Here is a 23,686-nt window from a genome sequence, read left to right on the forward strand (position 1 = left end):
CTGTAAGTGACAGGAGTCACCTGAAAAAACTTTCCAAATGCCTTTAATTAAACAACATTACGTCAGTATTTGCAGTGCTCCTTAGCTATTTCCTGTATTAACATATAGAGAAGTTAGGAAATACTTGTGGTAATTTTATGTTGAAAAGAAAGTGAAACAAAAGCCCTAAAACATTTGTAAAGGCAACCCACTGCACTCAAAGTGCCCTTATTTTACTTAATGGTAATCTACACTGTGTTTTAAAACCCACAGCTATGGTCATTTAGGATCAGGCTGGAGCGCAGGCTCCGAAGCCTGGGGCATGGTTTGGGTTTACGAGCCTGAGGTACACTGATGGTTCTAATACCGTAGCATGATCCCAAGGCTGTAGACCCAGGCTTGGAGATTTGCTGCTGTGGGTTTTAACACCCAGTGTAGATATACCCTAGCTGCTTGTCATTTTAACTCCTAAGTCTAAACAATTCCTGATTGTTGGCAAAGGTGCCACAACTCAGGGCAATTCTTTATCTGCGACAAGCCTCTGTCTCATAAGTTCACTATTTCTTTGAAGAGCTCTGGTGATGTTTTATCAATAAGTTATTAAAGTAATTTCCACTGTATAATTTCTTTTCTGTAGCCCAACAGCTCCCACAGTTCTGGACATCTGGGCTGCTCCGCCCTCTGCAGCTCAGAGATGCATAAAAGTCTTGGCACTACCCGTTTTGGCTACACCCCTTCTGTGGCAGTATGTGAATGGTGGTTCTGTTGCTGCCACCTATTTTCCTCTTTTCAGGGTTTTTTGGGGCTATTTTGGGGGCAAGGGTGAGCAGTGTTTTCCCTCCCTAGTCTCTCTCATCCTGGGGTTGGTTTACAGTCAGGTGACTTAACTCACCCTGAGCTCTGCTACCATGCCTCTCTGCTGGCTCCTCTGCACCGCTCAGATGTGGTGGAGCAGCCTGAAAAGCACAGGGCAAAATCTCAACAACACCCCATCTGTGAGACACCCTTCCCAGACTTGGAAGACTGGGAACTGTGTCCAGCTTTCCGGCCTGAACGCTGTTAGGTCCTGGGGCCATGAGTCAAAGAGGGGTGTGCGGGCGACTTCAACATGGAAAAAGCAGACCGGGAATCTCTGAACGGAGCAGGGAGAGGCTGTAAAGATGAGGACAACGCCAGGCAGTCAACTCAGGATGCAAGTCCTAAGGGGGAGACTTCTCCCCTCCCCAATTCTTAAAGTGGGTCCTGAGTGCCCTGGGAAAAGAAGTCGGGCTCAAACAGTACCCTCCTTCCCAATTTCTAGTATCATATCCCCTCCTCATTCCCTGGAGGAACAGACTCAGCCAGGGAGGGCTCTGGGGGTACATCTATGCAGTGAAACTCCCCCCACAGCAGCAAATCTCAGAGTCTGTTTCAACTGACTTGGGCTTGTGTAGCTTACACTCTGGGCTAAAAATAGCTGTATATTTGCTCTGGCGCCCACGCTCTGAAACCCAGTGTGGGGGGGGAGGGTCTTAGAGCCTAGACTCCAGCCCAAGCCCGAACCCCTAACCTAGATAGCTGTTGTGAGCCCCAGTCAGTTGACATGGGCTCTGAGACTCATTGCCACAGGGCAGTTCTCTCGAGAGGGCTTTAGGCCCTAAGGACAGCTGCCTGCCAAAGGTCTCACCCAAAGCCACAAGAGAGCACCTGTGCTCTCAACGCATGCAAATACATAAAGGGAAAAAGGGGCAGGGGGAAGCATACAAGATCCATCAGGTCCTCTCTGACATTTTCTCCCTGTAAACCCTGTAACGCACAATCTGCTCCAGAACAAGATTTCTCATCTTTTATATATGGGAGGAAGAGAACACTTCCTCAGAAGAAAGATTCTTAGAGTTCTACTCCACCGTCTTCAAAAATGCAAGGGGGGAATCCAAGCCATATTGGCCTCAAAAGGCTCAAGTGGCTGGAGAGCCTGATCTCTACTGTGTCATCCCTGTCCCACAGGGATATTCTGACTTCAGTGGATCTGGCAGATGCATACCTTGAAAGTTCCTATCAGACCGTGTCCTCACAGATGTCTAAGGTTCTCTTACAGCAGGAAGCATCATCAGTACTGGATGCTTCCATTTGGGCCTGTCCTCTTACACGAGGGTCTTTACCAAGATGTTCGTGGTACTGCTAGCCAGGCTCAGGTCGAAGGGTATAAATCTGTGTCCCCTTCCTGGACATCTTGATCAGAGCTCCATCCCAGGCACATGGATTTGTTATCAATGTCAAGAAAAACTCCTTGACCTAGTCTACCAAAACAGCTCATCTAGGAGTAAACATAGACACCTCAATAGCAAAGATCTACCCACCTCTAGAAAGGTTCCAAAGATTCAGGACCATCTCACGTTGTTCCCGAGCTGCAAGAAGCCTACCCTAGCACTGGACCTTCAATAATTAGGCCTTCTAGGGCTTGCGCAGGGATCTCTCCAGGGGCACAATCACACATCAGGCATCTTCAAGGCTTCATCTTAAAGGTGTGGGCCACTCCCCAGAACACATGAAGGATTGCATAAAGGTCCTGCTGCTGGTGCTAAGCTCCTTAAAATGGTGGTTAGCCCAGGGCAATATCTGCAATGCTATGCCCATGTGTCTTCCAGATCCTCTGGTTCTCATAACTGATGCCAACCTGGAGGGCTGAGGAGCACACTTGGGAGTCCCAAATCACTTAAAGCAGCTGGAGCCCAGAGGAAAGGGGTTACAGCATAAACCTCCTAAGGCTAAGAGCAGTCAAGCTGTAGCTGCGATGGTTCCAATCCAGTGTAGAGGAGAAACATGAGAGTCAGACAACACAAATATGGTTGTGTACCTGAACAACCAAAGCGAAACAAGGAGCCCTAACCAGGGCTTTGGAGCTGTGCTCCAGCTCCAGGCAAAAACCTGCAGCTCCACTGCTCCAGAGCTGCTCCGCGCTCCAGCTACGGGCTCTGCTCCAAAGACCTGGCCCTGACAAGTCATCCCCTCGAACCACTGCTGTAAATACCAGCATTCTATTTCTCCATCAAAACTTGCTTTCTGATAGCCATCACATCTGCCAGGTGAGCGCTAGAGCCGGCAGCCGTATCTATACAGGAGCCTTACTGCATGTTCCACAAGGACAAGTCAGTGCGACTCCTGACTCTTATTACTAAGCTGAACCCTTCCTTCCACACTTCCCAAGAGCTGATCCATCCTTCACTGTGTCCACGGAGAAGAGGTGTGACACCTTAGATGTCAGAAAAGCTCTGAAAATCTACCTCAAACATAAAGAATCCACGAGAAGATGGGCCAGCCAATTTTTTTTTTTTTAGTGGAAAAAAAGACCCGGAGCTTCCAAGTTCTCCATTGCACTGTGGAGGCACACAAGGCATTCAAAATTCTGTTCTGAATGGGATCAGGGCACACTCCATGAGATCCCTGGCAACGTCAGGAACAGAAAGAAATGCATCCACACTGGAAATTTGCAAGGAAGCCACCTGCTCAACAGCTACTACCTTTATCAAGCACTGTAATGTGTCCTTCCTGTCATTTGCAGACGCTTCCTTGGCAGAAAGTTGCTGCAGGAGGTGGCCCAGAAATAATAATCCCTTTTGAGCAAATCTTATAAATGGGGAGGGATACATTCCACCCCCCTTCTTTCTGATCTTTTCTATAATCCTCCCTGTTCACTGCTCACTACTTTCCAAATGTCCAGAACTGTGGGGGATGCTGGGCTGCAGAACAGGAAAATACATCTTATTGATGATTTCCTTTTTGCTAGTAGCTTCTCCCATAAATCTATCCACCTTGAATGGCTTATGAGCCAAAAGGTCAGATGTTGAGTGGAATCTTTACTATGTGACAGTTTTTTGGTCCACTGTACATAGTCGGTCTGCTTACTCTGGAGTTACTCATATTGTTATACAAGTTTTTCCAGCTTTGGAATAACTCTTTTGGTGGCAAGCAGGAGCAGAGGGGGGCATGGTCAGAGCATGCAGCACCAAGACATTAATTTGCCTGTGAGAGCTACAGAGAGGAGGGGAGCAGCCCACACATCCAGAATTGTGGGAGATGCTGCTAGTAGAAAGGAAATCATCAGTAAGAAATTTTCTGTTTCATGCACTCCCTATTAGTCCAGAAGACAATGCAACATCATTTTGCTTTTTTAGATTTCTACTATTTCTTTTTTCTTTACATTTCCTATGTTGTAAAAATTAATTTACATAAAAACAGACTCAATAGCTTTTAAGAAGGTTGATCAGTGAGCATACATCATCAGATTACTAAAATTAAGGTATATTCCTCTTCCTATTTCATACTTGGAAATTAAACAGCTACAGTAGTTTTGGTAAGGTAATCTGGAAATGTATTTTCTAAGTTAATATACAAAAAAAAAAAGGAATAAAATTATGAACCAGTTCTCACAATGAGGCCACCATGAACTCCACTTCCTCGAAGGTTTGGTGCATATTCGGCGAGATCTACTGATCTGAGCCATTCCATCACTCTGTGATTAGACCACTGCACTACTTCAGAAGGTGAAATATTATTCTGTAAAAGCAACCACAAAAAGACAATATACTCTTCTTCTTTATACAGAGAATTTTAGTTTATATACATTCATGCAGACACAATTCAGCTAAGAAAATACAGTTCAATACTTGAAAAAGGCTGAACCTCAGCTAATGAGTTTACTTTTCATGCCTGCCTCGTTATCAGTTACTATTAAATCATTCCTCCTCCCTAACAATCACTATTTCCCAGATTCTGAGATAACCTGTTTTGCTCTGAGCATCTTGTGCAGCTCTCAGAAGATTTGGAGAATCTGGACTGGCGGGTGAAATGGAAAGTACATTCTATTACAGATGGAAACCTAAGAACTACTGCTTCATATAAAAGACAATATGCAGACACTATTTATGCTTAAAAAATACTGAAATTATTATTATTTTTAAGGTTTCCATCACTGTATTGTCTAGGTACTTAATACAGAAACTAAGCCCTGGTCTACACTAGGTACACTAGGGGGATCGATCTAAGTTATGCAACTTCAGCTACTTGAATAACATAGCTGAAGTCAACGTTCTTAGACCTACTCCCCGCAGTGTCTTCACTACGTTGAGTCAACTGCTGCTGCCCCGCCATCAACTCTGCCTGCGCCTCTAGGGCGGTGGAGTACAGGAGTCGATGGGAGAGCACTCGGGGGTCGATTTATCGCATCTAGACTAGTCATGATAAATCAATCCCCACTGGATCAATTGCTGCCCGCTGATCCGGTGGGTAGTGTAGACATACCCTAAGAGAAGAACTGATGCTGGCTGGAGAAAGGCTAAATTAGTTTATGTGCTGTTGGGAGTACTGCTTGAGAAATTAGTAGAGTTGAGTAAATAATAAAAAATTTCAATGACTTTATTCACAACTATGTAAGAATTTAATAATATTTTTGAGTGATTTGCCAAACTTTACAGACTGGGAGAACAATGGAAAAAAGTGGTTGAATAATTAAAAGTAAATGCAAGATTCATTGAATAATTTATTCAACAAGCTCTGGCACTTACAGATGGCATACACCTATTGCCATCGTAGTCCATCTCACTGAGAGTGCAGAGTTGGTCCCAATGTGTGACCAAACAATGGAACTTCTACTTTGCCCCACTGGAAATTGTTCTACAGTGTTGAGAGATCTCGCTCTTCAGAAGCTTTTCTGGATATTCAGCCAAAATTCTCCCTTTCTCAATAAATCCCATTTCTTCCAGTTACACCACCTGTGCCAATCTACTTAATGCTACCTAAAAGAAAAGGAGTACTTGTGGCACCTTAGAGACTAACAAATTTATTTGAGCATAAGGTTTCGTGAGCTACAGCTCACTTCATCGGATGCATTCAGTGGAAAATACAGTGGGGAGATTTATATACATAGAGAACATGAAACAATGGGTGTTACCATACACACTGTAAGGAGAGTGATCACTTAAAGTGAGCTATTACCAGCAGGAGAGCGGGGGGGGAGTGGGGGTGGGAGGGGGAGAAAACCTTTAGTAGTGATAATCAAGGTGGGCCATTTCCAGCAGTTGACGAGAACATCTGAGAAACAGTGGAAGGGGGGGGGGGCGGAATAAACATGGGGAAATAGTTTTACTTTGTGTAATGACCCATCCACTCCCAGTCTCTATTCAAGCCTAAGGTAATTGTATCCAGTTTGCAAATTAATTCCAATTCAGCAGTCTCTCGTTGGAGTCTGTTTTTGAAGGTTTTTTGTTGAAGAATTGCCACGTTTAGGTCTGTAATCCAGTGACCAGAAAGACTGAAGTATTCTCCGACTGGTTTTTGAATGTTATAATTCTTGACATCTGATTTGTGTCCATTTATTCTTTTACGTAGAGACTGTCCAGTTTGACCAATATACATGGCAGAGGGGCATTACTAGCACATGATGGCATATATCACATTGGTAGATGTGCAGGTGAATGAGCCTCTGATAGTGTGGCTGATGTGATTAGGCCCTATGATGGTGTCCCCTGAATAGATATGTGGACACAGTTGACACAAGGGGCTTTGTTGCAAGGATAGGTTCCTGGGTTAGTGGTTCATTTGTGTGGTGTGTGGTTGCTGGTGAGTATTTGCTTCAGGTTGGGGGGCTGTCTGTAAGCAAGGACTGGCCTGTCTCCCAAGATCTCTGAGAGTGATGGGTTGTCCTTCAGGATAGGTTGTAGATTCTTGATGATGCGTTGGAGAGGTTTTAGTTGGGGGCTGAAGGTGATGGCTAGTGGCGTTGTGTTATTTTCTTTGTTGGGCCTGTCCTGTAGTAGGTGACTTCTGGGTACTCTTCTGGCTCTGTCAATCTGTTTCTTCACTTCAGCAGGTGGGTATTGTAGTTGTAAGAATGCTTGATAGAGATCTTGTAGGTGTTTGTCTCTGTCTGAGGGGTTGGACCAAATGCGGTTGTATCGTAGAGCTTGGCTTGGATCATGTGGTGTGGTCTGGATGAAAGCTGAAGGCATGTAGGTAGGAATAGCGGTCAGTAGGTTTCCGGTATAGGGTGGTGTTTATGTAACCATCGCTTATTAGCACTGTAGTGTCCAGGAAGTGGATCTCTTGTGTGGACTGGTCCAGGCTGAGATTGATGGTGGGATGGAAATTGTTGAAATCATGGTGAAATTCCTCAAGGGCTTCTTTTCCATGGGTCCAGATGATGAAGATGTCATCAGTGTAGTGCAAGTAGAGTAGGGGCATTAGGGGATGAGAGCTGAGGAAGTGTCGTTCTAAGTCAGCCATAAAAATGTTGGCATACTGTGGGGCCATGCGGGTACCCATCGCAGTGCCGCTGATTTGAAGTTATACATTGTCCCCAAATGTGAAATAGTTATCGGTGAGGACAAAGTCACAAAGTTCAGCCACCAGGTTTGCCGTGACGTTATTGGGGATACTGTTCCTGATGGCTTGTAGTCCATCTTTGGGGGGAATGTTGGTGTAAAGGGCTTCTACATCCATAGTGGCCAGGATGGTGTTTTCAGGAAGATCACCGATGGATCATAGTTTCCTCAGGAAGTCAGTGGTGTCTCAAAGATAGCTGGGAGTGCTGGTAGCATAGGGCCTGAGGAGGGAGTCTACATAGCTAGACAATCCTGCTGTCAGGGTGCCAATGCCTGAGATAATGGATCATCCAGGATTTCCAGGTTAATGGATCTTGGGTAGCAGATAGAACACCCCAAGTCGGGGTTCCAGGGGTGTGTCTATGTGAATTTGTTCTTGTTCTTTTTCAGGGAGTTTCTTGAGCAAATGCTCTAGTTTCTTTTGGTAACCCTCAGTGGGATCAGAGGGTAATGGCTTGTAGAAAGTGGCGTTAGAGAGCTGCCTAGCAGCCTCTTATTCATATTCCGACCTATTCATGATGACGACAGTACCTCCTTTGTCAGCCTTTTTGATTATGATTTCAGAGTTGTTTCTGAGGCTGTGGATGGCATTGCCTTCTGCATGGCTGAGGTTATGGGGCAAGTGATGCTGCTTTTCCACAATTTCAGCCCGTGCAGTTCAGTGGAAGTACTCTATGTAGAAGTCCAGTCTGTTGTTTCGACTTTCAGGAGGAGTCCACCCAGAATCCTTCTTTTTGTAGTCTTGGTAGAGACAAACACCTACAATAGCTCTATCAAGCATTCTTACAACTACAATACCCACCTGCTGAAGTGAAGAAACAGATTGACAGAGCCAGAAGAGTACCAAGAAGTCACCTACTACAGGACAGGCCCAACAAAGAAAATAACAGAACGCCACTAGCCATCACCTTCAGCCCTCAACTAAAACCTCTCCAACGCATCATCAAGGATCTATAACCTATCCTGAAGGACGACCCATCACTCGCACAGATCTTGGGAGATAGGCCAGTCCTTGCTTACAGACAGCCCCTCAACCTGAAGCAAATACTCACCAGCAACCACACACCACACAAATGAACCGCTAACCCAGGAACCTATCCTTGCAACAAAGCCCGTTGCCAACTGTGTCCACATATCTATTCAGGGGACACTTTCATAGGGCCTAATCACATCAGCCATGCTATCAGAGGCTCGTTCATTGCATATCTACCAATTTGATATATGCCATCATGTGCCAGCAATGCCCCTCTGCCATGTACATTGGTCAAATTGGACAGTCTCTACGTAAAAGAATAAATGGACACAAATTAGATGTCAAGAATTATAACATTCAAAAATCAGTTGGAGAACACTTCAATCTCTCTGGTCACTCAATTACAGACCTAAAAGTGGCAATACTTCAACAAAAAAACCTTCAAAAACAGACTCCAACGAGAAACTGCTGAATTGGAATTAATTTGCAAACTGGTTACAATTAACTTAGGTTTGAATAGAGACTGGGAGTGGATGGGTCATTACACAAAGTAAAACTATTTCCCCATGTTTATCCCCCTCCCGCCCAATGTTCCTCAGACGTTCTTGTCAACTGCTGGAAATGGCCCACCTTGATTATCACTACCAAAGGTTTTCTTCCCCCCGCCCCCCGCTCTCCTGCTGGTAATAGCTCACCTTAAGTGATCACTCTCCTTACAGTGTGTATGGTAACACCCATTGTTTCATGTTCTCTATGTATATAAATCTCCCCTCTATATTTTCCAGTGAATGCATCTGATGAAGTGAGCTGTAGCTCATGAAAGCTTATGCTCAAATAAATTTGTTAGTCTCTAAGGTGTCACAAGTACTCCTTTTCTTTTTGCAAATACTGATTAACACGGCTGCTACTCTGAAACCTGTCTTAATGCTACCTGGCTCCCTTCCACATGGGAACACAGAGGGGAACCTGCTCTTGGGTTTGGGCTAGTGACATGGAAGAGGATAAGCAGTAACTTACACTATTTTCCTCCTCTGGCATGTGGAACTTCCCTGAGGAGACTCCAAAGGCAGCTCCTGGCTGCAGTGGCCGGTATAGTGTACAGTTAATTTTCTTTCACTAGTGAATAACTCCTTTGGTGGCAAGTAGGAGCAGAGGGGGCAGGGCTAGAGCATGCAGCATCAAAACACTAGACTCAAGACACACAAATTTCTTCTTTACCTCATCAACTGGCCTCCTACGTAGACAATGGGGATTGAACTGATTGACATGCAGCACGTGAATGGCACATTTAATACTGAGATGATGCAGCTGGCTGGTGACTTTCAGAAAGAGAAGGTCATTCTGAAAGAGGAAAAGCCTGGGTAAAAGTGGCATAGAATACCTCTGCACAATCAGATTTCCCCCCACCCACACACCGGAAAATAAATGCTGTGACATTTGTATGTATGAAAGAAATCCAGGTTAGATCTATGATATGCATTCCTGTTAGAAAAACAGTTGAATCTTAATAAAATTAATCTAGAAGACTACTGGTCTTTTAAGTAGAAACTGGAGATGAAGTATTTCTCAGTTGAGTAAGACCATGTCCACACTGGGGTCATACTTGCTATGGCCACATTTAAATAAAGTGGTTGGTATCAGGGTTCTAGCATGGTCTTCTTGATCAGTAGGGACAAAAATTTTCTTCTGAGAACAGTGCTATCCAAAGTTATATTATGGACTAATACCCAGTTGAACTATACAATCGTTTTATAGCAGTTACAAAACAAAAAGAAAAATCTTTATCCACACTAGACAAGGAAGTGATGCTAGAGCCTTACCATCAATAAATATTTAAACATAGCTATAGCTTGTATGATTCTGATACCAATTTGGTCAAGGCCTTACAATGTATTGGGTTCACTGCTAAATATCAGTTACCAAGTGACCAGGCTAAATATCCTGAGCTGCACGCACTGTAGGTCATTATACTCTTAAACATATTGTGTGGATATGGTACTGGTAGTCAGATGTCTTGCAGTAGCCAACTGCAGTTGAATCTCCTGTATGCTATTCTTAAGGCAGATATAGTGACTACTGGTTTGTTTTTGGGTGGCTCTCCCTCTACCATTCATTCGATAAGGTGACCCCCATCCCATCAATTTTTGCCTTGTATAGATCCTTTAGATTCTTTTGAATGTGAGCAAAGTCCCAGACTAAAAGGAATACTGCTGGAAAGTTACCATTAAAATAGTAGCTAATTCCCTCCTCTTTCCTGAATACAGTACACTCTGCGTATTAGCAACCCCTGGGTTGAGAGCAAAAAGTTGCTATTATGTGGCAGCTGTTAATAAACGGAAAACAGGTTTATCAGGCAGCAGCTAAGGAAGAAAGCACTGGGCAGGCCTTTCCTGTCTGAAACCCTGCAAACATGACAGCAGGGAGGGAAGCTGCAATCCAGACGCAGGGCCCACGGAGCTACTCGGTACCTCTCCCTGCACTCTCCTGGGGTCAGGGTTCAACATGTTGAGTGCTTCTTTCCCTGTACGCAGGCCCCTGGCAAGGTGCAGTCCGGAGAATGCAGGGAGAGGTACTGTGCAGCTCCAACATCTGGGATGCAGCACCTCTCCCTGTTACTGCTCTGCCCACAGCCTCCCCTCCCAGCCCACAGCCCCTTACTTCCTGTGTGGTCCCTGTCTGCAGGAACGTTTGCTGGGCTGCATCCCAGAAGGAAATACTGGGATGTGCTAAGCACGGCCGCAGGCCCGTTTGCAAGGCTGCAACCAGAGAAGATATGTCCCAGCACTTCCTTCCCTGGCTGCAGCTTCACAAACCTGTGTGCCGGTGGCTCTTTTCTTCCAAAAAAAGTTGCTAATAAGGAGTATGCTGTTGCTAATATTTGAATCCTCTTAATGCCGACGTTAATGGGATGGGACTGGTTCCTGACAATATGTTGCCATTAATCAGAAGTTGCTAATACCAGGATCACTTTTAAGCAGAATCTACTGTGTTTGCAAGATGGAGGGTTCAGAGTCAGTCTGAATGGAGGGAAAGCAGTTTTATGGTAAACCTTCTTACCACAGTTAAGTATTGCAACATTCTCCCATCAACTCTGGATTCATGAAACTGATCTTTGTACTGAGGTAAGCCAATATCATCAAGCCATCCTGAAAATATAAAAATAGTGGAGAAAACAAATCCAGATTTAGGAAGCCTTTTCAGATCAAGAAACAATCCTTGAAGATGAAATTCCACACCTTCTGCACCTTACTTATACTCAGGGTCCTCTGACCCTCTTCAGAAACTCATGAGTCACCTATTCTCTTTTTCACTGCCCTTTCAAGGCCTTCTGCCCAAAAAGGCCCTCCCTTTGTCTGCGAGCGGCAAGCAGCTCCTACCAAAACCCACAAATTAAATTCCTGAAATGCTTTAGAGGATGGAATATATGACTGACCATGTGACTCTACAGGACCGTTTAGTCTCTCTCATACTAGGAATAAAAAATCTAGTTACTTGCACTCAGTCCCCCTCAAGGCTGTTACATTGGAGGGGATGCTTGATCCCTGGCCGGAGGTATTTTAAGCTGAATTACAGTTGCCTTTTTCTGAGTCCTAAATTCAGTTATGATTTCCACAGAAATCAAAAAGCAAGTAAGCTTTGAAAAAATAAGGCATATTCATGATAACTGGCATTCAAGAAAGCCAAACTTTTAAAATATAAATCTCTAAAATATTCTTCCAATGAAATATTCCAAATGACACTATGGTACAGTACGTTTAGACAATTAATCAATTCGATAATTAGCTGGCTTTAACATACATTTCTATGAGAAACTCTCATTCACTATGTACAAGAAATACATGAAACATTTTCATTATTTTTCATTTGAGGTAAAAAAAACCCCAACCTCTAGTCCCAGAATTCCACAAGCACTTACGTGTCACCCATATATGATCTAGCTGTGCAGACTTATCATCCTGTTTTGTATTTATTGATTTAACGGCCAAAACTAATTTCTTCCTGTGCAGAGGATGTTTTATTCCTAGTTCCTGTAATAAAAAAAATAATTATAATAAATAGCTTGTCCTTATGTGGTGCCTTTTATCTCAGAACTCATACATGTGAGGGAGACTATTTTAGTTTTTGCTACATAAAGAAGACTACGGACCTTTCTGAATTAGCTGCTATATTTTGATGCTTGCATCTAAAAGTGGCCAATGGACTGATACAATAAAGGACGAGCCATCTACACCTGCCTAATAGACAGCAATAATTCCAGATTTCTTACCTTTTCCATGTCCTGAGGTGTTGCCGTTAATAACGTGTGGCCAGAAGTCACCCATTGCCGTGCAAAAATGACATACTGACCAAGACCAAAGTCCTCAAGCCAGTTACAAACTCTTTCAGTGCTCCACTGAGCAAAGGGGGCATTGTAGTCACTGAAAAGCACAAGTGCTGTATGAGGATCACACTAAAGAGAATTAAATGACACTTTAGAAAAGCCTTCTAACCTGGCATGGAGAGGTTAGCGATGCTTTAACAATAGTTTTACTTTAACTAAAGTCACTTTTAAATATATTTTTTTCCAACTTCTGTTAAAAAAAACCCCACCATACCAATTAATAAGTTAGGGCCTGATCCTGCAAGGTTCATTAACGTCAGTTGACAACACTGAGAAATGTTTAAAAGATTATAAACAAATTAACTTCAATTCATGGACCAATTGCTTGTACATTGTTTTGATCTTGTTTGAAGAACAGCCAAAAGGTGCGTTTGTACCAGGGTCTCTGCCATGTGGGTAATTACTAATACCTACTGATGTGCTTCTCAGTGCTCTGGATTCCAGTAAAAAGAATTAACATCTAGTCCTGCAGTACATAATATGGTAAATAGATATTGCAATATATAGTATGTTAATTTGAACGTTCTTACGTAGATTCAGCTCAACCTACTCTTGAAAAACTCAGAGGAGAGAGGAGAAAGGAGAGAAATTTCCATCATCCTTGTGGGGAGAGTTACGATGAAATCATTTAATCCCAGTCATCCTGCAGCTATTCCCGAAGCAGGGAATGAAGAGGAGGACGTCATGCTACACTTGCTCTTTGTTACTAGAGCAATTATGGCTTCTCAGACTTGTCAGCCAGAAGCTGTCATTACCCCCTGCAACTGCAACAGTGCAGATTAACTAGAAAGGATTTTTCTGGCTGAGTTTTAGTGAGATTCATTTCTAGTGAAGTATGCTGGACAGTACTTCACCACAGGAGATGCACTCTGTTCACAATACTACCTCTCATGCACTGAAAGTAATACAGTATTATAAGAGAGAGTGATTACCTCTTCTGCCCCTTTGTTTCCTTTGATCTAGATAATCGAGGTCCAGCTGTTGCACGGAGACCACCTCTTCGAAATTCAGCCAAACCTAAATCGTCTGCATGGAAGTTACCTGACTGAGTTCTTCTTATTCTTTACAGACAGCAGAACACCAAGTATTAGAGCATGACATACAGCATTTCCGTTTCATACATAAAATGTAAATACACTAGAAAGATACATTAGCCCACCACTAATCCCAAAACATTTATACTAAAGCTAGAGAGAAGATATGGAACTCACTGATAATTTCAGCTTTTTGTAAGTTCCAAGGAAACTTTAAGATCTGGCTATTATGTTTTTTCTCTGGGACAATTTAATAATCTTTTCTTGAGCAAACTCAAGAAAGGTTACATAGATGGTTCCATATATATATGGTTATATAATAGATGGTTACATAGATGGTTAGATTAGGCAGCTAGACCAAACCTTGTGGAAAGCACTGTGCTCTTCACGTAATACTGTTCAGTCCTGACATTGTACCCCAGTTTAAACACTGGGACTCAGATTGTCAAATGACTGGTGACCTGAAATAAGCAAGTGTCTGATAGGACAGAGTAAGTAAAAACCTGTATTTGCAATTTATGCCTTCAGAAATGGAAGGCTGGTGAAAAAAAAATGGTTATTAAAGTTTTTTCTTCCAAATAATGTATTACATTAAGAAATCAGAGGACTTCTCCTTTGTATTGAATTTCTTCCTATAGCATGTCTGCTCCTTTATTAGTACTGGAATTCATTTTCTCTTAATCTGATGTGTACACATATACCCGCCCACACAGACACTGCAGAGTTGCTGGGTTTGATTACTGCATTTGACATTTTGTTTATTACAGGCATGGATAAAGAATTAGAAGGTCTTACTTTCCCCAGATTTTCCTGATGCCTTTTGGGCTCTTTTTATTTTCTGGAGACAATGGAGACTGTGGACCCGATTCTGTTCCAGAAGAAAGGGGTGAAAGTTCATCTGAAGTTATTGTACCATCCATATTCTCTGTCTCTCCTGAGATTAAAGACAGTAGACAGGTTATTTTTTAAGCTACTTGTCCACAATGTACAAGTTATTAATTCAGAAACGACCTGGAAGGCAATGCTTCACAGAAATGAAGCCATAACAGCTTTAAAAACAAATAATTTCACTAGCAAATGCCACTATGCAGAAAGTCAGAATACACACCAGTCAGAAAATTTAAACCAACTGTGAAGTCTGTGAATCACTGAGCAAAAACTTGAGTGTGTACCCCCACTCAACTTCACCTCTGAAAATCATTTGGATTGATACCATTTATTCCAACTCGTTCAAGGAATCCTACTTTGAAAAAGGGCAAATTCCGCTCTCAATTACATTAGCGCATTCCCATTAACTTCAGTGGAGCAGAATTTAGCTGTTGTCTGTGGGAAGAACTGAACTTGTGTCACAGTGGTACCTCTGATTTAGAAAGTTCCTTAAATAGTAATGACATCAGTCATATAGTAAATAGCATTTAGAGTAATGCATGGCTGCCACCACGTGGGGGATGGCTGGGTCAGCTGTTTAGAGATTCGGGAAGGGAGTGAGGGGCCCAACAGACCTGTCACAGTGGCTCTGTGTTGCTTTAGCAAACTCAGTCTCATTAATGAACAGCAGCAGCTGGTTTGGTCAATGCCCTTTATAGCCTGTCTGTAGCAAACAAAATAGTTCGTCTATACTGGTAGCACTGCCCTCTGGTGGATTATCAGAGCTGGCCAAGTGTGTGTTATAACAACTTCTAATTCCCTCGTCTTATAATCATGAAGTCTGAGGTGATCCCAGTATATGGATACAGGGCCAAATAATGGAGTTATGCCAGCCAAAAATTTGGGCCAGTATGACAATTGTGAAATCCTGATTGGTCAAGAAGTGCCTTAAGAAACTAAATAAAAGTACTATGCAGCTTTTCTCTAGGGGGGTAGAATCCTCACAAATTTGTGAAATCATGAGGAACAGTATTATACGGAAACTCACCTTCTAGTACACTTGTCTAATTCTTAAGTTAAATTAAGTTTCCTGGCCCTCCCATCTTAGAAATGCCATAAGAAAGAAATGGAAACAGGGCTAAGGTTTGCTGCAGTTGTTCCTTTTATTCTTCCCTACATCCTTCCTGGATATCGGGGTGACTGAGCAACCTGGTTAAATATTGGTTCCAATCCTTATGAAGGGGGTACTTCCATGGAAAAAAGTACCACATAAATCCAGGGACGTCTCAAATCACTTGGGTGAGACATTCAACTTGCACTATGCAGTCCTTCTGAACGAAGGTCACAATTCTCTCAGATTTACACAGTACATCTTGAGTACTAGATTCCAATCTCCCTATAGTATGCAAGGAGAAACCACATTCACACAGAAAAACAATCAGAGTGTATGTCCCTTGGAGCAGGGACTGTCCTTTTTATTGTGTTGTACAGCACCTAGCACAATGGGGTCCTGCTCAAAAAGTAGTTATCAGTGGTTTGCTGTCAAATGGCAGAGTGTATCTAGTGGTGTCCTGGGTCAGAGGTCAGTCCTGGATCCTGTACTATTCAATATTTTAATTAATGACTAGAATGGATTAATGGTGCATATGCTTATAAAATTTGCAGATGACACCACATTGGGAGGGGTTACAAACACTTTGAAAGACACGATCAGAATTCAAAATAACACTGACAAATTGGACAACTGGTCTGAATTCAACAAGACAAAATTCAATAAAAACAAGTGCAAAGTACTTCACTTAAGAAGGAAAAATCAAATGCACAACTACAAAAAGGAGAATAATTAGGTTGGTGATAATATTGGATTATAGTTGATCACAAATTGAATATGAGCCAATAATGTGATGAAGCTGCAGAAAAATTATATCATTATTCTGGGGAATAGTAACAGGAGTGTCATATGTAAGACACGTGAGGCAACTGTCTCACTCTACTTGGTACTGGTAAGGCCTTAGCTGGAGTACTGGGTCCAATTCTGGATGTCACACTTTAAGAAAGATGTGGACAAATTGGAGAGAGTCCAGAAGAAACAACAAATATGATAAAAAAGTTTAGAAAAAACTTAAGGAAAGGTTAAAAACTGGGCATGTTTAGTCTTGAGAAAAAAGGACTGAGGAGGGACCTGATAACAATCTTCAAATATGTTAAGGGCAGTTATAAAGAGGATGGTGATCAACTGTTCTCCATGTCCACAGATAGCACAAGAAATAAGGGCTTAATCTGCAGCAAGGGAGGTTTAAATGAGATATTAGGAAAAACTTTCTGATAATAAGGGTGGCTAAACTCTGGAATAGGCTTCCAAGGAAGATTGCGGAATCCCCATCACTGGAGGTTTTTAAAAACAGGTTGGAGAAACACTTATCATGGATGATTTAGGGATATTTGGCCCTGCCACAGCACAGGGGGCTGCACTTGATGACCTTTCAAGGGCCTTTCCAGGCCTACATTTCTATGATTCTATAAGATTGGGGATTGTAGGCAAAACCTCAACACAAATAATAATAAAAGTTGATTACTTTTTTTGCATAAAGGGCAAGTTTACATAAAAGCATTTGTACTGGTGATGTTTATCAGTTTATAATTAATATTTAATATCTTAACACTAATTTCTTACAAGATTTTGATTTAATTAGAATAGGATTTTTCTAAAGCTCTTAACATTGGCCTCTCCCCTCCCCTCCAAGTTAATGGGAGCTTTACCAGATTTCAGTGGCAGCAGAGGGGGTCCATTGTTGAGTGCTTCTTAAAATCCTTCACTAAGGATATGTCTATACTTAAAATACTACGGGGCACAACTGCGGCACTATAACACTTCACTGCTAACACTGCCTACATCGATGAGAGGGGTTCTCCTGTCACTGTAGTTAATCCACCTCCCAAAGAGACAGTCAATGGAAGAATTCTGCCAATGATCTAGTGCTGTTTATACCAGGGGTCAGGTTGGCATAGCTACATCTCAGGGGTGAATTTAACACATCCATGAGTGACGTTGCCCTGCTTAAGTAAGTTCCCAGTGCAGACAAGACCTAATACTTTAAAAAGAAAAGCTGTTCTTTTGTTTCAGGATTATACTCGCCTAATATAATTAGGACTCCCAACACGCACCTGCAAGTAGCATTTTTAAAGGGGAAAAACAGAAAAGAAAGCAAGTAGGAAAATTCACAGTAGGTTACAATTGCATCTTGATTGATACAGTACCTAATATTGGTGCACTAATACTCCTGATGCGATCTTCAGCCATTCCAAGAAGCAGAAAGCCAGATGAAGAAGCAAAGATGATGGAAAATCCAGCAATATGAAGTTACAGAAAAGCAAAGGAATAAATAACCAAGCATCAAAGGCAGGGGGAAAAAATGACAGCAAGCAAAGTTACACTGTAAATGAAAGTGGATTTGCAATGGCATGTATGAAACCTAAAAAGTTTTGCACAAATTGCCAGTTAAAACAGATGGTTTTGTTTATTACCAATAATACTTTTTTTAATCTCTTTCCAGTCAATTGTAATGTGTTGCAAACCTATTGTACAGCTCAAAAATAAAAAAAAATCTCAAAAGGAGCATTCCCCAAAGCTACATGCAATTCATTAGAAATGGGGAAACTGAGTTCAATAGGAGGAGTGGGATACTCAACATGTTTGATAATCAGACTCCGTAATTAGGACCTGTTCTAATAAAGCACTTCAGTATGTATGTAGTTTAAGCACGTTTAAGTGATTTGATGAAATGAAGTCTTAGTTGCTTAAATATGGGTATGACAGTGAGATTTTCATAGGCACAAAGGGCATTTAGGCACCTAGTCCCCTTAGGAAATCCCATGTTATGTATGGTTTCAGAGTAGCGCCGTGTTAGTCTATATTCGCAAAAAGAAAAGGAGTACTTGTGGCACCTTAGAGACTAACAAATTTATTTGAGCATAAGCTTTCGTGAGCTACAGCTCACTTCATCGGATGCATTCAGTGGAAAATACAGTGGGGAGATTTATATACATAGAGAACATGCATTTACTAGGGGGAGAAGAGACCCATCAGATTTAGAACTTGGAGGAAGGCGTTTAGCTTCTTTTTAAACTGCTGCCTGTCTTAAGCATGTATTTTGTTTATTAAGGCCTAAAATTACATACATAACATGAAAAAAGAAAAGGAGTACTTGTGGCATCTTAGAGACTAACAAATTTATTTGAGCATAAGCTTTCGTGAGCTACAGAGAACATGAAACAATGTGTGTTACCATACACACTGTAAGGAGAGTGATCACTTAAAGAGAGCTATTACCAGCAGGGTGGGGGGGTGAGAAGAAAACCTTTTGTAGTGATAATCGAGGTGAGCCATTTCCAGCAGTTGACAAGAATGTCTGAGGAACAGTGGGAGGTGGGGGGATGGAGAATAAACAAGGGAAAATAGTTTTACTTTGTGTAATGACCCATCCACTCTCAGTTTCTTTTGAAGCCCAAGTTAATTATATCCAGTCTGCAAATTAATTCCAATTCAGCAGTCTTTCATTGGATTCTGTTTTTGAAGTTTTTTTGTTGAAGAATTGCAACTTTTAGGTCTGTGATCTGTGGTCACTATGGATGTAGAAGCCCTCTACACCAACATTCCACACAAAGATTGACTACAAGCCGTCAGGAACAGTATCCCCGATAATGTCACGGCAAACCTGGTGGCTGAACTTTGTGACTTTGTCCTCACCCATAACTATTTCACATTTGGGGACAATGTATATCTTCAAATCAGCGGCACTGCGATGGGTACCCGCATGGCCCCACCGTATGCCAACATTTTTATAGCTGACTTAGAACGACGCTTCCTCAGCTCTCGTCCCCTAATGCCCCTACTCTACTTGCGCAACATTGATGACATCTTCATCCTCTGGACCCAGGAAAAAGAAGCCCTTGAGGAATTCCACCATGATTTCAACAATTTCCATGCCACCATCAACCTCGGCCTGGACCAGTCCACACAAGAGATCCACTTCCTGGACACTATGGTGCTAATAAGCAATGGTCACATAACCACCACCCTATACTGGAAACCTACTGACCGCTATTCCTACCTACATGCCTCTAGTTTTCACCCAGACCACACCACATGATCTATTGTCTATAGCCAAGCTCTACGATACAACCGCATTTGGTCCAACCCCTCAGACAGAGACAAACACCTACAAGATCTCTATCATGCATTCTTACAACTACAATACCCACCTGCTGAAGTGAAGAAACAGATTGACAGAGCCAGAAGAGTACCCAGAAGTCACCTACTACAGGACAGGCCCAACAAAGAAAATAACACAATGCCACTAGCCATCACTTTCAGCCCCCAACTAAAACCTCTCCAACGCATCATCAAGGATCTATAACCTATCCTGAAGGACGACCCATCACTCGCACAGATCTTGGGAGACAGGCCAGTCCTTGCTTACAGACAGCCCCCCAACCTGAAGCAAATACTCACCAGCAACCACACACCACACAAATGAACCACTAACCCAGGAACCCATCCTTGCAACAAAGCCCATTGCGTCAACTCTGTCCACATATCTATTCAGGGGACACCATCATAGGGCCTAATCACATGAGCCACACTATCAGAGTGATAAGGAGGTTTTAGTACCGTTATACAAGGCACTGGTGAGACCTCACCTAGAATACTGTGTGCAATTCTGGTCTCCCATGTTTAAAAAGGATGAATTCAAACTGGAGCAGGTACAGAGAAGGGCTACTAGGATGATCCGAGGAATGGAAAACTTGTCTTATGAAAGGAGATTTAAGGAGCTTGGCTTGTTTAGCCTAACTAAAAGAAGGTTGAGGGGAGATATGATTGCTCTCTATAAATATATCAGAGGGATAAATACAGGAGAGGGAGAGGAATTATTTCAGCTCAGCACCAATGTGGACACAAGAACAAATGGGTATAAACTGGCCACCAGGAAGTTTAGACTTGAAATCAGACGAAGGTTTTTAACCATCAGAGGAGTGAAGTTTTAGAATAGCCTTCCAAGGGAAGCAGTGGGGGCAAAAGATCTGGCTTTAAGATTCTACTCGATAAGTTTATGGAGGAGATGGTATGATGGGATAATGGGATTTTGGTAAGTAATTGATCTTTAAATATTCAGGGTAAATAGGCCAAATCCCCTGAGATGGGATATTAGATGGGATCTGAGTTACTATAGAAAATTCTTTCCTGGGTATCTGGCTGGTGAATCTTGCCCATATGCTCAGGGTTTAGCTGATTGCCATATTTGGGGTCGGGAAGGAATTTTCCTCCAGGGCAGATTGGAGAGGCCCTGGAGGTTTTTCGCCTTCCTCTGTAGCATGGGGCATGGTTGACTTGAGGGAGGCTTCTCTGCTCCTTGAAGTATTTGAACCATGATTTAAGGACTTCAATAGCTCAGACATGGGTGAGGTTTTTCATAGGAGTGGGTGGGTGAGATTCTGTGGCCTGCGCTGTGCAGGAGGTCAGACTAGATGATCAGAATGGTCCCTTCTGACCTTAGTATCTATGAATCTATGAATCTAGGCTCATTCACCTGCACATCTACCACTGTGATATATGCCATCATGTGCCAGCAATGCCCCTCTGCCATGTACATTGGTCAAACTGGACAGTCTCTGCATAAAAGAATAAATGGACACAAATCAGATGTCAAGAATTACAACATTCAAAAACCAGTTGGAGAACACTTTAATCTCTCTGTTCACTTGATTACAGACCTAAAAGTTGCAATTCTTCAACAAAAGACCTCAAAAACAGACTCCAACGAGAGACTGCGGAATTGGAATTAATTTGCAAACTGGATACAATTAACTTAGGCTGAATAGAGACTGGGAGTGGATGGGTCATTACACAAAATAAAACTATTTCCTCTTGTTTATTCTCCCCCCGCCCCGTTTCTCAGACATTTTTGTCAACTACTGGAAATGGCTCACCTTGATTATCATTATAAAAGTTTCCCTCCCCCCCGCTCTCCTGCTGGTAATAGCTCACCTTAAGTGATCACTCTCCTTACAGTGTGTATGGTAACACCCATTGTTTCATGTTCACTATGTATATAAATCTCCCCACTGCATTTTCCACTGAATGCATCTGATGAAGTGAGCTGTAGCTCAGGAAAGCTTATGCTGAAATAAATTTGTTAGTCTCTAAGGTACCACAAGTACTCCTTTTCTTTTTTCATGTTATGTATGTAATTTTAGGCCTTAATAAACAAAATACATGCTTCAGACAGGCAGCAGTTTAAAAAGAAGCTAAAAGCCTTCCTCCAAGTTCTAAATCTGATGGGTCTCTTCTCCCCCTAGTAAATGCATGTTCTCTATGTATACAAATCTCCCCACTATAAACAAAGAATAAAATACAGATTATTTTTTAAGTCAGATGGCTAATATCTTGGGGCAAAGTAATTCTTTAAAATAACTTTCTTAACCAACTGCTTTATAACTTGTCTTTATCTTGGCCTGGCTAGCTGTTTTGTTTAGCAGAAGAGGTGGGAGAGCTTTGGAGTTCCCAGGAAGGTTTTGCATTGAACAATTATTTCTTCTTATTCACAGAGTCACATGTGTGCAAGGGGCTTGATTAAAGTCCTGATTTTAAACAGCAGAGGTTTGTTATCCACTATAATACCTCCCCCCCCACCAATTTCTAATCTTTTTCATTGCTTAACAAAATGATTTAGCTAACATCCAAGAAGCACGTGACATGTGATGCCAGCATAACAGAAATCATTCAACATAACAGAAATCAGTACACTGACCTTAGAGATATCCTTTACGTTGCAATCAGGTAAGTTAATGCATCATTTTGATTTTAAGTACCCTCTTAAAAAGGAACAGAAATTTCTTTCCTGAATCCTCTGACTGAAACAGCCCACTATTCTAGCTTAAAGGAATATAAAACATTTGCTATATCAACTGGATCACACAAAGGAGTTTGTTTATATTTATACACAATTATTCAAACACTTGCAGGGAAGTATGAATACATACTCAGGCTCAGTACACTGTTGTCCTCATTGTCATTCATTCCAAATACATTTAGGGAAGTGGGAGTATTGTATGTTCCATGATCTCCGTTATGTGTGGGTCGAAGAAGCTTCCCTGGCAAGGTCTGATATTTGTTACTCTTCACATATGGTTTATTCTGTATTTTTTAAAAAAATACAAATTATTTGTATAATATTTGTAAAAATGACACTGTATTCATTCAAGGGACAGGCAAAGCTATGTGGAGGTTGCAAATATTTTTTAAAACCATGTTTTTCTCCTAAGGGTGATTTAATTTAAACACAACAACATGTTTTTCTAGCTAAAGGGAAGTTTGTGCTTTGTATAAAAGATATAACAACCCCCACCCACCCTCTAAAGCTACGGTAACACAGTGGGAACCTATGCACTATGTTAAAGTGTAAAGTATTGTTAAATACATTGTATTTATTTTGCCATTAGAATTTCTTTCTTTGCCCTTCTTTTCCTCCTTTCCCACTCCATAGTTTCACTGCATACTCTCTGGTCCATATTTCACCTTGTTTTTCCAGTGTTATTTCACCCCCTCTTCTTCTCTGTATGCTCCCTCCCACCTGTACCCTTACTCCCACACAGAGTTGCACCTTAGTGAAATGTGAACCCAGAAGCATTTGAGTTTCAATCAAACTTAGGCCAAATGTAATCACCAATCTCTAGTAGCAAGGTATAAATACAGAGGCAAAACAAAGAGAATATTAAATAGAAGACACATTTTTACGAAAACAAAAGTTAGGCTAAAAAAATTTACTAAATAACTACATATAGTTAAGATAATTTTCATAGATTTAAGGTACTTTGCACTAATTTATTTTTTTTTAATTACTAATAGTTTTAACATAACTTTTAGAGGGAAAAGCATGGACTAACTTGTATTATAGAGTCATTTCTGTTTAGAGTGGTTACGTGAACTCCACTAACTATTCCATACAGTTTTTGCCTGTCTAATACTAGAGCAGGTCCCAATCTACACTCAAACCCAGCCACAGTGCTTAGCACTGTGCATAATGTCCTTGAAGTC

The 23,686-nt window shown here is 41.9% G+C and overlaps 1 protein-coding gene across 14 annotated transcripts in view; it reads right to left on the reverse strand.

Annotated features, from left to right (window-relative positions):
• PPFIBP2 (PPFIA binding protein 2) overlaps window positions 1-23,686 on the reverse strand; it is a 205,280-nt gene that overhangs the window by 6,212 nt on the left and 175,382 nt on the right. For 9 of the 14 annotated variants that reach the window (XM_043517351.1, XM_043517358.1, XM_043517359.1 and 6 more), the window contains 8 exons: window positions 22,633-22,786; window positions 14,521-14,659; window positions 13,624-13,752; window positions 12,578-12,728; window positions 12,227-12,338; window positions 11,368-11,456; window positions 9,529-9,651; window positions 4,390-4,515 (listed from right to left, as the gene is read on the reverse strand). In XM_043517351.1, coding sequence (XP_043373286.1) covers window positions 4,390-4,515; window positions 9,529-9,651; window positions 11,368-11,456; window positions 12,227-12,338; window positions 12,578-12,728; window positions 13,624-13,752; window positions 14,521-14,659; window positions 22,633-22,786 — 1,023 coding nt within the window. Of the gene's footprint in view, window positions 1-4,389; window positions 4,516-9,528; window positions 9,652-11,367; window positions 11,457-12,226; window positions 12,339-12,577; window positions 12,729-13,623; window positions 13,753-14,520; window positions 14,660-17,850; window positions 17,884-22,632; window positions 22,787-23,686 lie in introns of all 14 variants that reach the window. The other 5 variants (XM_043517349.1, XM_043517362.1, XM_043517350.1 and 2 more) reach the window with 1 other exon arrangement.

Source organism: Dermochelys coriacea, chromosome 6 (assembly GCF_009764565.3).
Source record: "Dermochelys coriacea isolate rDerCor1 chromosome 6, rDerCor1.pri.v4, whole genome shotgun sequence".
NCBI classification, from domain to species: domain Eukaryota; kingdom Metazoa; phylum Chordata; order Testudines; family Dermochelyidae; genus Dermochelys; species Dermochelys coriacea.